We start from the raw sequence: 15,555 nt of genomic DNA, 5'->3' as shown, positions 1-15,555 counted from the left end.
GAGATAATAGAAAGCAATATAACTTCACTAAATTTATTAACTATGACTTATTCTCTTAGAAAGTCACATAACTTTTCTTTATTTTCTCAAAGTCAGTTAATTATAAATATTTTACCTATAAAGTCATTCAATCAAATTGATTTTTTTATTAAAAGATAAGAGGGTATGAAGGATGCTAAGTTAACAAATTTAGTTGGCAGTTAAAACATGTCCTATTACTTGCCTATTCATGTATTTGGTTTAGTTGTAGTATAGAGCAATTAGTTGTTATATTTCTTTCTATCATCATTTTTTCCCGTTTAATCCATCTAGCTCTCTTTAAACAACATGGCCCTAAGCCTGTGAAAACTGAAAAGAAAAAGAAACCAAGAAAATGCCAGAATACTGTGTAACAGGGGGTACAGGGTTCATTGCAGCTTACCTTATTAAATCCCTCCTCCTAAAGGGTCATATTGTAAGAACCACTGTTCGTGATCCTGGTAAGTAAGCTAGCGTTTGACCATAGAGTTTACGAGTAATTTTTGAAAAATTATTTTTAAATATCTGTTTCGTCATGATTTTCAAATATTTTCAAGTTCCCAAAGTGAAGTGTTGTCTTGCATACGATGTTGGGTTATTTTTGTTTTTAATAATCTATCCTAGTAGGTTGTTTATTGTGTTTCGATTATTACACTATTTTGTTACTGTTGTTGCTCTCTTATGGTAGACTTTGCACTGTTTCCTTGTGACTTGTTATATTTTCTTCTTTTGTATCTTGAATTGCCACATTTGAGCTGAAGGTCTTTCGAAAACAGTCTCTCTATCTTATGGATGTGGTAAGGTCTGCGTACATTTTATCCTTTCAGACCCCAGTTATGTCATTTCACTGAGTATGTTGTTGTTGTCGTTTCCAAGTTTCTGGACTTCCACTCACAAAACTTTAGATTGGCTCGAACACAACTTCAAATTCCAAAAGTTACAACTTCAAAAACTCAAATTTTCAAGTCACTATTAAAAAAACTGTCAAAAAGAGACGAAAAAAATCGATGGAAAAGCGACGCAGTTAATCTCGACGATTTTTGGCTCGACGCTTTTCCAAAATCGACGAACTGCGTCGCTTTTGTTTTTTTTTTAAGTATGCGACGCTGTTCGTCGTTTTTTTTTTTTTAAAAAAAAAAAGAGACGAAGTCCGTCGCTTTAATTAATTTTTAATTTTTTTAGAATCTTGAAAAGCGATGGACAATGAGACGTCGTCCGTTGCTTTTTTGGAAATAAAAATTTGAAAAATCCAAAAAAGCAACGAACTAAAGGACCCTGTCCGTCGCTTTTCTGGGTTTTTAAAAAAATAAAATCCAGAAAAGCGACAGACAAAACCACCCTGTCCGTCGCTTTTTCTGTAATTTTTTTGACAGCAAAAATTGTCAGTTTCTGTTGCCCACCTACAAAAGCAATTCAATTTAATTTAGTTCAGTTCAGTTCACCCCCAATCAAACACAAAACATTATAAAGAAGCTACACAAAATATAAAACAACAAACTTAAATTAACATTCAAAAATATCTAAATCACAATTTAAAGACTTATAAAGTCTTTCAAAATTCGTTTCAAAATTACAAATAGTTCATAAAGACTATATTTTATCAAGATTTCTAAAGTTCAACCTAATAATTAATTCATAAATTCTATAAATCAAGATTTCTAAAGTTCACAACCTAAAGTTTAAAATCCTACAATAATTCAAGATTTCTAAAGTTCACAACTTAAAGTTCTAAAATCCCACAATAATTCAAGATTTCTAAAGTTCACAACCTAAAGTTCTAAAATCCTAAAATAATCAAGATCTCTAAAGTTCACAACCTAAAGTTCTATAATCCCACAATAATTCAAGTTCTCTAAAGTTCACAACTTAAAGTTCTAAAATCCTACAAAAATTCAAGTTTTCTAAAATTCATAACTTAAAGTTCTAAAATTCTACAATAATTCAAGATTTCTAATGTTTCACAACCTAAAGTTCTAAAATCCTACAAAATTTCAAGTTCTGTAAAGTTCACAACTTAAATTTCTAAAATCCTACAATAATTCAAGATTTCTAACGTTCACAATCTTATAAAGTTCTAAAATCCTACAAAAATTCAAGTTCTCTAAAGTTCACAACTTAAAGTTCTAAAATCCCACAATAATTCAAAATTTCTAAAGTTCACAACCTAAAGTTCTAAATCCTACAATAATTCAAGATTGTTAATGTTTACAATCTTTTAAAGTTCTAAATACAATAATTCAAGATTTCTAAAGTTCACAACCTAAAGTTTAAAATCCTACAATAATTCAAGATTTCTAAAGTTCACAACTTAAAGTTCTAAAATCCCGCAATAATTCAAAATTTCTAAAGTTCACAACCTAAATTTCTAAAATCTTACAATAATTCAAGATTTCTAAAGTTCACAACCTAAAGTTTAAAATCCTACAAGACTTCTAAAGTTCACAACTTAAAGTTCTAAAATCCCACAATAATTCAAGATTTCTAAAGTTCACAACCTAAAGTTCTAAAATCCTATAATAATTCAAGATTTCTAAAGTTCACAACCTAATTAAAGTTCTAAAATCTTACAAAAATTCAAGTTCATATCTAATTTCTAGAATTTCTAAGTTCAAGAATTTCCAAGTTCAAGCATTTCTAAGTTCAAGAATATAATTCAAGTAACCCAATTTTCAACAACAATATAATACATATAAGCACAAATACAATGGCAAATTGAAAAATTCAACTAATCTCTAACTTGTAGCTTCTAATTATTTGTTAGTTCTAACTTCTAATACTTACAATCATATTTAAAAATCCCCAATTTTTCTAACTTCAACTTTCAAACTTACTAAATTCAAGAACTTCTAAGTTGGAAAATTCAACTAATCTATCCAATTTTTCTTACTTCAAAGTAATCTAACTTTCATATACAATTGAATGTTTTTCTAACTTCAACCGTCAAACATTCTAAATTCAAGAATTTCAAAGTTGGAAAATGCAACTAATCTAACTTCTAACTTCTAATTATTTGTTAGATCTATCTTCTAATATTCAATTCACAATCATATTTTTAAAAAACCCAATTTAGAAGAAAACCCTAAAATAAAAAATCCTTAAGTCTCTACCTAACTAATAATAATCAAATATACAAATTAACAATTAAATAACACAATTCATCAAACTAAAACAATATACTAATTTATAACAAATCAAATATTACTAGAATTGAAAAAAACTAAAATTAAACCCTAAACTTAACAAGCTAAGGAAAAGAGGCAGTAGGGAAGACGGGTGGCGGCGCCGACGGGGCAAGGTAGTGACAGGACTAATGCTCAAGGAGAGAAGGGCGACGGCGGCGTTGGGTGGCGTGGGGCGGCGGCGGCGCAATAGTTTGGTTTTAGAGAGAAGGGAGAGAAGAGAGAAGAGAGAGAAAGAGAGATGGAAAAATGGGGGAAAAACCCGCTTTTTGGTTCAACATAATGTAAAAAAAGCGACGGACAGCGTCTCTTTGTCCGTCACTTTTTTAAAAATATTTGACCAAAATTTTGACTAAAAAGTGACAGACTAAGAGACACTGTCCGTCGCTTTTTAAAAATATTTGACTAGATATTTTGACCAAAAAGAGACGGACTAAGAGATGCCGTCCGTTGCTTTTTAAAAAAATTAATTAATAAAATAAAATAAGTTTAAAACGACGGACAACGTGGTTATTTTTTAATTTATAAATAATTATTTTTTAATTTATAAATAATTATTTTTATTAAAAAGCGACGGACGGCGTCTCTATATATATTAAATAAATAATTATTAATTATATATATATTTAGCGCAAAATCCGCAAAAAAAAGCGACGGACTAAGAGATGCCGTCCATCACTTTTTGTAAAATAATTTTTTTTATTAAAAAGCGACGGACAGTGTGGCAAATGGCGTCGCTTTTTGGAGCGACGTAGTCCGTCGCTTTTCTGTCCTCGTTTTTTAGTAGTGAGTTTTGCAGACAATGCGGAGAAAGTGGGGTTCTTGTGGGAGCTAGAGGGTGCTAAAGAGAGGCTCAAGATACTGAAAGCTGATCTTCTAGTAGAAGGTAGCTTTGATGATGCCATTCAGGGAGTTGATGGAGTCTTTCATACTGCTTCACCTGTTTTGGTCCCTTATGATGACAACATTCAGGCCAGTTTTATCCTCCTTAACCCTTTCTATACCCTTGCTACTTCATTTTTGTTTAGATTGTCCTGCATCAATCGAGGAAATTAAACAAGTTGTTGACTCCTTATATGATCTTCGATAATTCTCAATTCGATCATGAGCTAGTTTTTCAGTTGAGTTAGACACAATGTGATAATCCACACGACCTAGATTGTTTTACGTTTACCAGACTTTACTTAGATGAACCAAGTTGCCTAACGTGTTTTAAAGACAATGTAAAGACAGTAAAGTAAGAACACAATATTTTACGTAGAAACACCCGGCTCAAAAGGTGTAAAAACCACGACCTGTTCCTCAACAGGATTTACCCCAACTTCACTAAATAACTACAAGCCTCAACCAATGAACAAGATTACAATAGTTTATCTAACCTAAAGATCAACTACTTAATCTCAATTCTACCACACACCTCCAAGGTATGTGTTCTCAGTGTCTTCGAGTTGCCCTCAACTTGAAGACTAAAATCCTAATATCAGTTTATAAATTATTGATCTAGAAAATATAAAAATCACAAATACTAAGAAAACTTCCTAGATCTGTTCTTCAGTATTCTTTGATCAGCAGCACTTCGGAAATCAATCTCTCAATTGTTTTGCTCTGTGAGTGCACAAATATAATGGACGCCTCTTCTCATATTTATGTTTTTGCTTTCTTGAAGTCTTCTACTTCTTCAGTGACTCTTCTTTTGTTCCATAATTCTATCTTATTTTGAGTTCTTTTTGCAATGAAACTCCTTTATAAAATAGAAGTCCTCCTTGAAACAGTTTCTCCTGAGATGACTTTGCCAATGTGTTCCATGCATTTCGTCATTTATCAAAACAATGCTTATCCAAACACAATGTTCGTTTGTTATTTATACTCAATGTTGGGCATTGACATGGCATGTAGGATGTTAGATTGTCCCACATTAGTTGAGTGAATGACTTCATAGACAATTCTCAGCTCATGAACTAATTTTTCGTTGGTAGGCCGAATATTCATTTTCTTTATCATATTATTAGAGCTGACAATTCAGTATGAGCTCCCCCTAGAAGCATCTGACCGTCTGTAATGATTTGTCCGTAGTTACATTGAACAAATTGAAAGGCCTCTTTTCAACTCCCTCTAAGATTTGAACTGCCAATCAACTCTTTCGACTACTAGTCATGAGAAATGAATGACTACTAGAGTGGTCTATGGAGTTGTTAGATTGTCCCACATTAATTAAGCAACAAAGTATTAGGTCCAAGCTCTATTTTCTTATCAATTTTCAACGCGCCCCACACACCTCTTAAATTCTTCATTTCTAATTTTAATTTTTTGAGTAGTGAGACTACTCCTCAAACATTAATTAATCAACTTAACCTTGCTGAACCTTACAATGTTATTGCAGAAAACACTGATTGATCCATGTGTAAATGGTACCTTGAATGTTCTCAACTCTTGCAAAAAATCATCCACCTTGAAGAGGCTTGTGTTGACCTCTTCTTGCTCTTCAATTAGATTCAGAGAAGATGCACAACAGATTTCCCCTCTCAATGAATCCCACTGGAGCGACCTTCAATATTGCCAAAAATACAATGTATGTATGTTTGTCTGCATAATTTTTAGCTGCTATAGCAAAGAGAACATATAATATTAACACAACATGAAAATCCGTTCCAAAGATAACTTGATTGTTATAATGAAATGTTATTATAGAGGACAGTTGTTGTAACCTTTTTTTTGGTTACGTGCAGCTATGGTATGCTTATGCTAAGACTAAAGCAGAAAAAGAAGCTTGGAGAGTAGCTGAGGAATATGGTATTGATTTGGTGGTGGTAAATCCATCCTTTGTTGTGGGTCCTTTGCTTGCTCCTCAGCCTACCAGTACATTGCAAATCATATTGGGCAAGGTTAAAGGTTGTACCATTTGCTGATACTAGAACTGGCTGCTTCACGTGGGGTTCGAGAAAGGGCTGCACTCCAAGCACGAACCTTTTAGGGTGCTACTCTTTCATAAACCCTGCATGATGCTTCTTATAACACGCTATTACATATAATGCAAAATAAAAAAAATAAAAAAAATATAGAAGTATTGAAAGATCACTATGTTTTTTTACTGACATATAAATCTCTAACATAATCGAACGACTCCCATATTTTTATTAGATCTGCATGTGTCACACCCTTGTGTCTTGTTTTTCATTAGATCTGCATGAATTTCATGAGATTGTTGGTTTTTTGAGACAACTTATTCTAGCTCTACTTCGTCTCGCTTTATGAAAGGCATAACACTTTTCTCGTATTTATCTGTCTTCTTTTCCATTATTTTTTCTTGTTGACTAGGTATGATTGGAGAGTATGCCAACAGTAGGTTGGGGTTTGTTCACATTGAGGATGTTGTGGGAGCTCATATTTTAGTGATGGAAGAACAAAAAGCTTCAGGTAGATATGTATGTTCAAACTCAGTGAGACACATGTCACAAATCAATGACTTGTTAACGACCAAGTATCCATCTTATCCTCATGAGAACAAGTAAGTGGAACAATTTTTATGTAAATTTAAGTTTTTCTTCTTCTAAAAGTGTGGTGGTCGGACCAGTTTGAGCACACCTCGACTAATTTCACGGAATAAGTGTCACCTTCCACGACATATGGGGAGAAATCACCTAGTGTTTTTGCCTCAGCTGGTGGGATTTGAACTCCAGACCTCATGGTTCTCTACTCACAATTCATTGACCACTAAGTCACACCCTTGAGTGTTTTAATTTAAGTGATACGTTGATTGTGTAAAGATCTTTTACATTGCTAGTGAATCTTAACGTGTGAATATTCGTTATCTTTTTTACTCGATATCAATTTTGTGATAATCTAATAAGTATACTGATTGTGTACATATCTTTTACACGTTAAACGTTAGTGCTTAGAAATTGAACTCTTTATTTTTTCCTTAGGTGTGGCAACCAACAAGGGGCAGATATCCCACATAGCTTGGACACAAGCAAGATAACTCAATTGGGGCTGCCTCCTCTAAAGAGTCTCAATGAAATGTTTGATGATTGCATTCAAAGTTTCCAAGAAAAAGGATTCCTATGAGCTGATATATCCAAGTTGTGACTTCCTATATATGACCCTCCATTTCATTGTGCTTGGACAAGAGGGTTGAAATAAATTTTTCAAGTTTTCCACTCATTTACAACATAGAGTCAAATAATATTCCTTAATCATGTATAGAAAGAAAAACTTTGAGATTAGTTTATTTAAGAGGGCAAATGTTCTTATTTTTGCCCACAAGCCAGACGTTCAGGACATTTCAAGACAGTGAATCTATACAATTGATCAAAAGTTTTGTTTTACAGGCAAAAATTAAAACTTAGGTATATTGTCCATTAGACATAAGTTTTAACTTTTGCCTATAAGGTGTAAGTTATTGAATACCTCATAAATTAGACCTAGCGAAAGAGAAAATGGTCAAATGCCCCCTTAATCTATATTCGGATTTCCAACTACACACTTTAATTTTATGGGGATCCTATCACCCCCTTGAACTATTTATGTTTGATTATTACACCCTTAAAACGTCACAACCACATTTATGCTGGCCGGTGAAAACCACGCAACAGTGGAAATTTTATTTAAAACTTTTTTTTTTATTCTTTTTACTTTCTGATTTATTGTCTAGTTAAAGGTCACAATGCCAAAATTTATGGATGTATTTTGGATCTTCAAATTTGGAACTTGTTGATAACATAGATGGTTGGTAATTATTTGAAGCTAAACATGATGAGTTTGACTGAGTTCATGGCTAAGATTTTTAAATTTGAAGAATAGCCAAAACTTCATGGAAATCGATGAGCTTCCATATGAAATTATTGGATCTATATTTGTCATTTGGGAGCAACTTTCATTGATGGTTGGAAGAGTTCTGTATGGCTGAAAACTGAAGCTCGTAGTTTAAAATGTGAAGCACCAACTTGAAACCTCCATTAAAGATAGTTCAAAAGCTTGAGTTTGAAATTTGATTTGCCACAAACGAGCTCCATTTTGAGTGGGTAATATATCAAAGGAATCGAAATGTCAAGAAAAGCTTATATTCAGAATTTATGGGCGATTTTGAGAAGAATTTAGGTGATTTTACATCAAATTTTCAGAGCAATGGGCCGAAGAAGATGAAGAATGGGTGTTACATTTTTTTAGATTTGTAGAAAAATGACCGGTTATTAAATCAGTTGACGAAAATTTCTATAGGTCTGTTGAGTATTGAATATAGGATGAAAAATTTTCTTAATATTCAAAGTTTATCAAAGAAAAATAATTGGGTATCCGTATTCAAGCTTAATTTTGCTTTGATTTAAAATATTTTTGGTACATAATTCTTGATTGTGGAAACTGGTGGGTGAAATTGCTAATACGATTTGTGGTGTATGATTGACGTAGTGTTGGCGATGATTTCAAAATGGTGATGAAATTTGATGCTTGCCATATATGTTGTATCAAGTTGCTATAAAGAAGAAAACAAATTAAAAGAGACAAAACCAATTAGGAAAAAAAGGAAGAATAAATAAAAATATATATATATTTATGAAAAAAATATTAGAAATAATATTTTAATATTTATTTTTGGCCTTCACTCTCTCAAAGAGAGTGAAATACACTCACTTTGCCAACTAAGCGTTTAGGGAGATAGAAATTTCAATTTTAAAAAGTTCAAGGGGTGATAGGACCTCCGTGAAATTGAAGTGTGTAGTTGAAAATCCAAATATAGATTAGGGGAGCATTTGGCCATTTTCTCCCCAGCGAAATAGTGTAAAATATTGCCCGTGAAGCATAATATTTTTTAAAAAGCCCCTAAGCCACCAAACAAATTTGATTAGGGCAAATGGTCCCCAGCCAGAGATCAATGGGTGGTGAAAAGCTCGTTCAACGGAAAATTATATTTCTTTTGTAAGTAGTGTTTTAATTCATTTCATATTCATTAAGAAATATAATAATAAATATAAAATATAATTTATTAAGTTATTTTTTTATTAGACCTTTTTTTGAGATTTGAGGATATAATTGAATTGATAAAAATCATTATTTTTTGTCTGGAATTTTTAAAGCGATAATTATTTTGGGATAAATTTTCTTTTCTAAAGTCACACTTATTTTGGGACGTACAAATATTATACATCTAGATCAAATATTAATTATATATTAAATTTGGAAAATTATTAACAAATTCTTCACTTTGCCGCTAATTTTATAAAAGAGATAATAGAAAGTCATATAACTTCACTAAACTTATTAACTATGACTTCTTCTCTTAGAAAGTCACATAACTTTTCTTTATTTTCTCAAAGTCAGTTAATTATAAATATTCTACCTATAAAGCCATTCAATCTATTTAATTGATTTTTTTTATTAATAGATAAGAGGGCATAAAAGATGCAAATAAGGGTACAAATTTAGTTGGCAGTTAAAAATTGTCCTATTACTAGCCTATTCATGTAAGTATTTGGTTTGGTTGTAGTATAGAGCAATTAGTTGTCATATTTCTTTGTATTATCATTTTTTTCCCGTTTAATTATTGCTTTAATTTACTTGACCCAACTATCTTCCAAAAATAGCTTATCTACCTCGAAAAGGTAGTGATAAGGTTTACTTTGACATTCCTAGACTTGTTTCATCTCCACTCTCATTTTAATTTCTCCTATGCTTTCTCTCAAGTCTTACCCCATGCTAGGTAAAATGTCCTGCCTTCTAAAAACACTTAAGTTGACAGCAGGCATGAAAATGACTAGTAACCTACTTGGTCCACCCAAATACCCTTTTTTTTATTTCTTCTTTCCCACAAAAGTTTGAAGGTGTACCAAAAAGTTACCTATATTTTCCATCTATCTCTCTTTAAATAACATGACTTAAGCCTGTGAAAGTGGAGAAGAAAAAGAAACCAAGAAAATGCCAGAATACTGTGTAACAGGGGGTACAGGGTTCATTGCAGCTTACCTTATTAAAGCCCTCCTCCTAAAGGGTCATATTGTAAGAACCACTGTTCGTGATCCTGGTAAGTAAGCCAGCGTTTGACCATAGAGTTTACGAGTAAATTTTGAAAATTTAGTTTTAAATATCTGTTTCGTCATGATTTTCAAATATTTTCAAGTTTCCAAAGTGTAGTGTTGTCTTGCATATGATGGTTGGTTATTTTTGTTTTTAATAATCTATACTAGTAGGTTGTTTATTGTGTTTCGATTATTACACTATTTTGTTATTGTTGTTGCTCTCTTATGGTAGACTTTGCACTGTTTCCTTGTGACTTGTTATATTTTCTTCTTTGTATCTTGATTTGCCGCATTTGAGCTGAAGGTCTTTCGAAAACAGTCTCTCTATCTTATGGAGGTGGTAAGGTCTGCGTACATTTTATCCTCTCAGACCCCACTTGTATGTATGATTTCACTGAGTATGTTGTTGTTGTTGTTTCTAAGTTTTTGGACGTCCACTCACAAAACTTTAGATTGGCTCGAACACAATTTCAATTCCAAAAGTTACAACTTCAAAAACTCAAATTTTCAAGTTTTACAGATAATGCAGAGAAAGTGGGGTTCTTGTGGGAGCTAGAGGGTGCTAAAGAGAGGCTCAAGATTATGAAAGCTGATCTATTAGTGGAAGGTAGCTTTGATGATGCCATTCAGGGAGTTGATGGAGTCTTTCATACTGCTTCACCTGTTTTGGTCCCTTATGATGACAATATTCAGGCCAGTTTTACCTTCCTTAACCCTTTTTACTTCATTTTTGTTTAGATTGTCCTGCATCAGTCGAGGAAATTAAACGAGCTGTTGACTCCTTATATGATCTTCGATAATTCTAATTCGATCATGAGCTAGTTTTTCAGTTGAGTTAGACACGATGTTCGTTTGTTATTTATACTCAATGTTGGGCATTGACATGGCATGTAGGATGTTAGATTGTCCCACATTAGTTGAGTGATTGACTTGTTAGACAATTCTCAGCTCATGAACTAATTTTTCGTTGGTAGGCCTAATATTCATTTTCTTTTGTCATGTTATTAGAGCTGACAATTCAATATGAGCGACCCCTAGAAGCATCTGACCATCTGTAATGATTTGTCCGTAGTTACTTTGAACAAATTGAAAGGCCTCTTTTCAACTCCCTCTAAGATTTGAACTGCCAACCAACTTTTTCGACTACGAGTCATGAGAAATGAATGACTACTAGAGTGGGCTATGGAGTTGTTAGATTGTCTCACTTCTTTAATTCTTCATTTCTAATTTTAATTTTTTGATTAGTGAGACTACTTCTCAAACATTAATTAATCAACTTTACCTTGCTGAACCTTACAATGTTATTGCAGAAAACACTGATTGATCCATGTGTAAATGGTACCTTGAATGTCCTCAACTCTTGCAAAAAATCATCCACATTGAAGAGGCTTGTGTTGACCTCTTCTTGCTCTTCGATTAGATACAGAGAAGATGCACAACAGAATTCCCCTCTCAATGAATCCCACTGGAGCGACCTTCAGTATTGCCAAAAATACAATGTATGTATGTTTGTCTGCATAATTTTTAGTTGCTATAGCGAAATGTTGTTATACAAAACATATAATATAACGTAACATGAAAATCCGTTCCAAACAAAACTTGACCGTTATAATGAAATGTTATAATAGAGGACGGTTGTTGTGACCTCTTTTCTTGCTAAGTGCAGCTATGGTATGCTTATGCTAAGACTAAAGCTGAAAAAGAAGCTTGGACAGTAGCTGAGGAATGTGGTATTGATTTGGTGGTGGTAAACCCATCCTTTGTTGTGGGTCCTTTGCTTGCTCCTCAGCCTACCAGTACATTGCAAATCATATTGGGCACGGTTAAAGGTTGTACCTTTTGCTGATACTAGAACTGGTTGCTTCACGCAAGGTTCGAGAAAGGGCTGCATTCCAAGCACCAACCTTTTGGGGTGCTGCCCTTTCCTAAACCCTGCGTGATGCTTCTTGTAACATACTATTGCATATTATGCAAATTAAAAATAAGAATATAGATGTACTGAAAGATCACTATGTTTTCTACTGACATATAAATCTCTAACATGAATTTCAAGAGATCGTTGGTTTTTCGAGACAACTTATTTTAGTTCTACCTCGTCTCGCTTTATGAAAGGCATAACACTTTTCTTCTTTTCCTTTTTTTCTTGTTGACTAGGTATGATTGGAGAGTATGCCAACAGAAGGTTGGGGTTTGTTCACATTGAGGATGTTGTGGGAGCTCATATTTTAGTGATGGAAGAACAAAAAGCTTCAGGTAGATACATATGTTCAAACTCAGTGAGACACATGTCACAGATCAATGACTTGTTAAGGACCAAGTATCCATCTTATCCTCATGAGAACAAGTAAGTGGAACAATTTTTATGTAAATTTAAGTTTTTCTTCTTCTAAAAGTGTGGTGGTCGGACCAGTTTGAGCACATCTCGACTAATTTCACGGAATAAGTGTCACCTTCCACGACATATGGGGAGAAATCACCTAGTGTTGTTGCCTCTGGTGGGATTTGAACTCCAGACCTCATGGTTCTCTACTCACAATTCATTGACCACTAAGTCACACCCTTGAGTGCTTTAACTTAAGTTATACATTGATCGCGTAAAGATCTTTTACATTACTAGTGAATCCTAACGTGTGATAACATATCGTTACCATTTTTACTCGATATAAATTTTGTGATAATCTAATAAGTATACTGATTTTGTACATATATTTTACACGTTAAACATCAGTGCTTAGAAATTTAACTCTTTCATTTTTTCCCCTAGGTGTGGCAACCAACAAGGGGAAGATATCCCACATAGCATGGACACCAGCAAGATAACTCAATTGGGGCTGCCTCCTCTAAAGAGTCTCAATGAAATGTTTGATGATTGCATTCAGAGTTTCCAAGAAAAAGGATTCCTATGAGCTGATATATCTAAGTTGTCACTTCCTATAAATGACCCTCTTAAAGGGTTGAAATAAATTTTTCAAGTTTTCCACTCCTTTACAACATAGAGTCAATAATATTTCCTTTATCCTGTATGGAAAGAAAAAATTCGAGATTAGTTTATTTAAGAGGGTGAAGTTGAGAAATTATATCTCAAGATTTCAACAAAATGGTTTATATAAAAATGTGACTTTGTGAGGATGATGCTTCTAAGTGAAATGTGTTGTTACCATTTTGCCCCGCTTATCACAAATTTTTGCCCATAAGGCAGACGTTTAGGACATTTCAAGACAGTGAACCTATACAATTGATCAGAAGTTTTGTCTTATAGGCAAAAATTAGAACTCAAGTATATTGTCCATTAGACATAAGTTTTAACTTTTGCCTATAAGGTGTAAGTTATTGAGTACCTCCTAAATTAGACCTAGTGAAATAGTGTAAACTATTGTCATGAAGCATAATTTTTTTAGAAGCCCCTAAGCTATGTTATTCCTCTAAGACAAAAGTTATAGAATACCCATAAATTAGACTTAGTGATATAATGTAAATTGTTGCCCATGGGGCATAAGTTAGTTTTTGTTAAAATCCCTGAGCTAAGATTTGCAACTAAGACGTGTTATAAGTAAGATTTAACGATACAGTGTAAAATGTTGCCCACGAGGCGTAAGTTGTTATTTTAATCTCCAAGTGATTTTTTTCAAGTTAAGATCATCTTTAAAGAATTATTATTAAGCGAAAATAAAAATTCAAGACCAAACACTTTGAAGGATACTAAGTATAATTTACTCAAACTATACATGTTGAAGCGTGATCAACTGAACACGACAAGTTATATTGTCTATTAGATCAAATGTTACTTCTTATATGTATATATTAAATCTTAAACGCTCTTTCGTGAAACTCTTCAATTCACCATTAGCTAAATAGTAAGAACCTCAAAAAGGCTGAATATATCATACTTAAATCTAGAATAAGCCCAATTTTGTTGTTTAGTGCAGATTTAGTGGCAATTGTTGATGTGGCCATACCATTATCCTTGGCCTGCCACCCCACAAAAAAACAAAGAATAGCCTATCCTTTTCCACCATTAAATAACTACTTGTTATATAAATTTTATATGGGCATACACTCTTGGATTCTCTATTACCTTCCGTATCCAGTCTCACCATTGATTCCATTAATAATAGTCCTGGCCACATCACTGTTTCTGCTGCCTTTGTCTTAATCTAAGTAATGGGAATTGTGGAAAACTACTTAAAATAAAGACATAAAGGCATTCACGCACATCAAGAAACCAATAAGATAATTCAGATAAATAAGGAAGGTTGTGGTAAGTTGACCATCAAAAGCTAAAAAATGGTCATAAAATAACCTCAGTATATTATACTTGTCTTTCAGACTCTCCAAAAATACTGACACATGTGTTGGATCCTACAAAACATATAGGATTTGACACACGCCCAACAACCTTTTTGTAAAGAGTGCTAGGCCTTTTCTTTTTTTTTCACTCTCTCTCTCTCTCTTTGCATGTGTACATAAATGCAATGAAAAACCTTGTTCACCATTAGGCATCTACCAAACTCACTGTGAGGTACTCACACTACAGTTATCCACTTATACAACATTCAAGTTCCTTGTGTCTCAATACTTTTTTGGAAATGAAAAGTGGTACCAGAGTAAGAAAATCTATTACAATAGCTGTTCTTCCTGTGGCTTTTCTATTCTTGCTTTCTTTTGTAGCTTGTACAGGTTAGTCTCCACACTCCACTTAGACCTTATACTTACACTTGATTAATCTTAACTGAGGTTTTGTTCTTTTTTTGGTTTTGGAATAGGACCATTGAGGTGGATTCTTCTATCAAGCTATCTCATCTACTACCTATCTTTGTCTTTATGGATTTTGGCTGCATTGCATACTACATGACATTCAATCCATCTACCAAATTGAGGGATTTTCCATCATTCACTATCTCTATTTTCTTGGTTTTGTTATCGAGGGATCAATCTCTTACTTTTTTTGTTTTCCTTCAACCTCTTTGAAAGAATCAACAATCTCGTTGTGTACTGAAGCATAAAGAGGATAATGTGTTTATATTCATTTTCAGCATGTTAATTTAAACAAACTATGTCTTCAATCTTCTCCAGCTCTTTTGGATTGGGTTTCAATGCAGTATTGAGCAAGTCCAAGTTTTTTTCTTCTTTTTTATCTCTGGAACTTCCCAAGTTTTGTTTCAGTGACTTGCAAATGTTTGTCACTAATTAGTAGTCACTCTAACGCCGAAACTAAACTTTGATTCAGAAAATACAAGAGCATAATCAAAGAAATGTTTAAAGATGTTACTATCTTGGGATAAACAAGCAATCGAGTTCGTTATTAAAAAAAATGCATAATTACTTCTTTCAAATTCAGTCATAATAGT

The 15,555-nt window shown here is 33.1% G+C and overlaps 2 protein-coding genes across 4 annotated transcripts; both read left to right on the top strand.

Annotated features, from left to right (window-relative positions):
• The first annotated feature begins 303 nt into the window (after positions 1 to 303).
• On the top strand, positions 304 to 13,195 carry LOC125810536 (tetraketide alpha-pyrone reductase 2-like). Of its 3 annotated transcripts, XM_049490012.1 has the most exons (7): positions 304 to 333; positions 10,067 to 10,212; positions 10,728 to 10,900; positions 11,518 to 11,706; positions 11,874 to 12,036; positions 12,362 to 12,551; positions 12,972 to 13,195. In XM_049490012.1, exons 2-7 carry the CDS (start codon positions 10,107 to 10,109, stop codon positions 13,111 to 13,113), a joined length of 963 nt encoding a protein of 320 aa, XP_049345969.1. In that variant the 5' UTR covers positions 304 to 333; positions 10,067 to 10,106; the 3' UTR covers positions 13,114 to 13,195. The 3 variants fall into 3 exon arrangements, with proteins under 3 accessions (XP_049345969.1, XP_049345968.1, XP_049345970.1); XM_049490011.1 differs by lacking the exon at positions 304 to 333 and having other exon boundaries at positions 9,977 to 10,212; XM_049490013.1 differs by lacking the exons at positions 304 to 333; positions 11,518 to 11,706 and having other exon boundaries at positions 9,983 to 10,212.
• LOC125810541 (tetraketide alpha-pyrone reductase 2-like) lies at positions 335 to 7,367 on the top strand. The gene is made up of 6 exons (XM_049490018.1): positions 335 to 479; positions 3,997 to 4,169; positions 5,578 to 5,766; positions 5,924 to 6,086; positions 6,513 to 6,702; positions 7,121 to 7,367. Exons 1-6 carry the CDS (start codon positions 374 to 376, stop codon positions 7,260 to 7,262), a joined length of 963 nt encoding a protein of 320 aa, XP_049345975.1. The 5' UTR covers positions 335 to 373; the 3' UTR covers positions 7,263 to 7,367.
• Positions 13,196 to 15,555: the final 2,360 nt, after the last annotated feature.

This window comes from Solanum verrucosum, unplaced genomic scaffold (assembly GCF_900185275.1).
Source record: "Solanum verrucosum unplaced genomic scaffold, falcon-dt-bn FXZP01000118.1, whole genome shotgun sequence".
In the NCBI taxonomy this organism is placed as follows: domain Eukaryota; kingdom Viridiplantae; phylum Streptophyta; class Magnoliopsida; order Solanales; family Solanaceae; genus Solanum; species Solanum verrucosum.
This window is presented reverse-complemented; position numbering and strand designations above follow the sequence as displayed.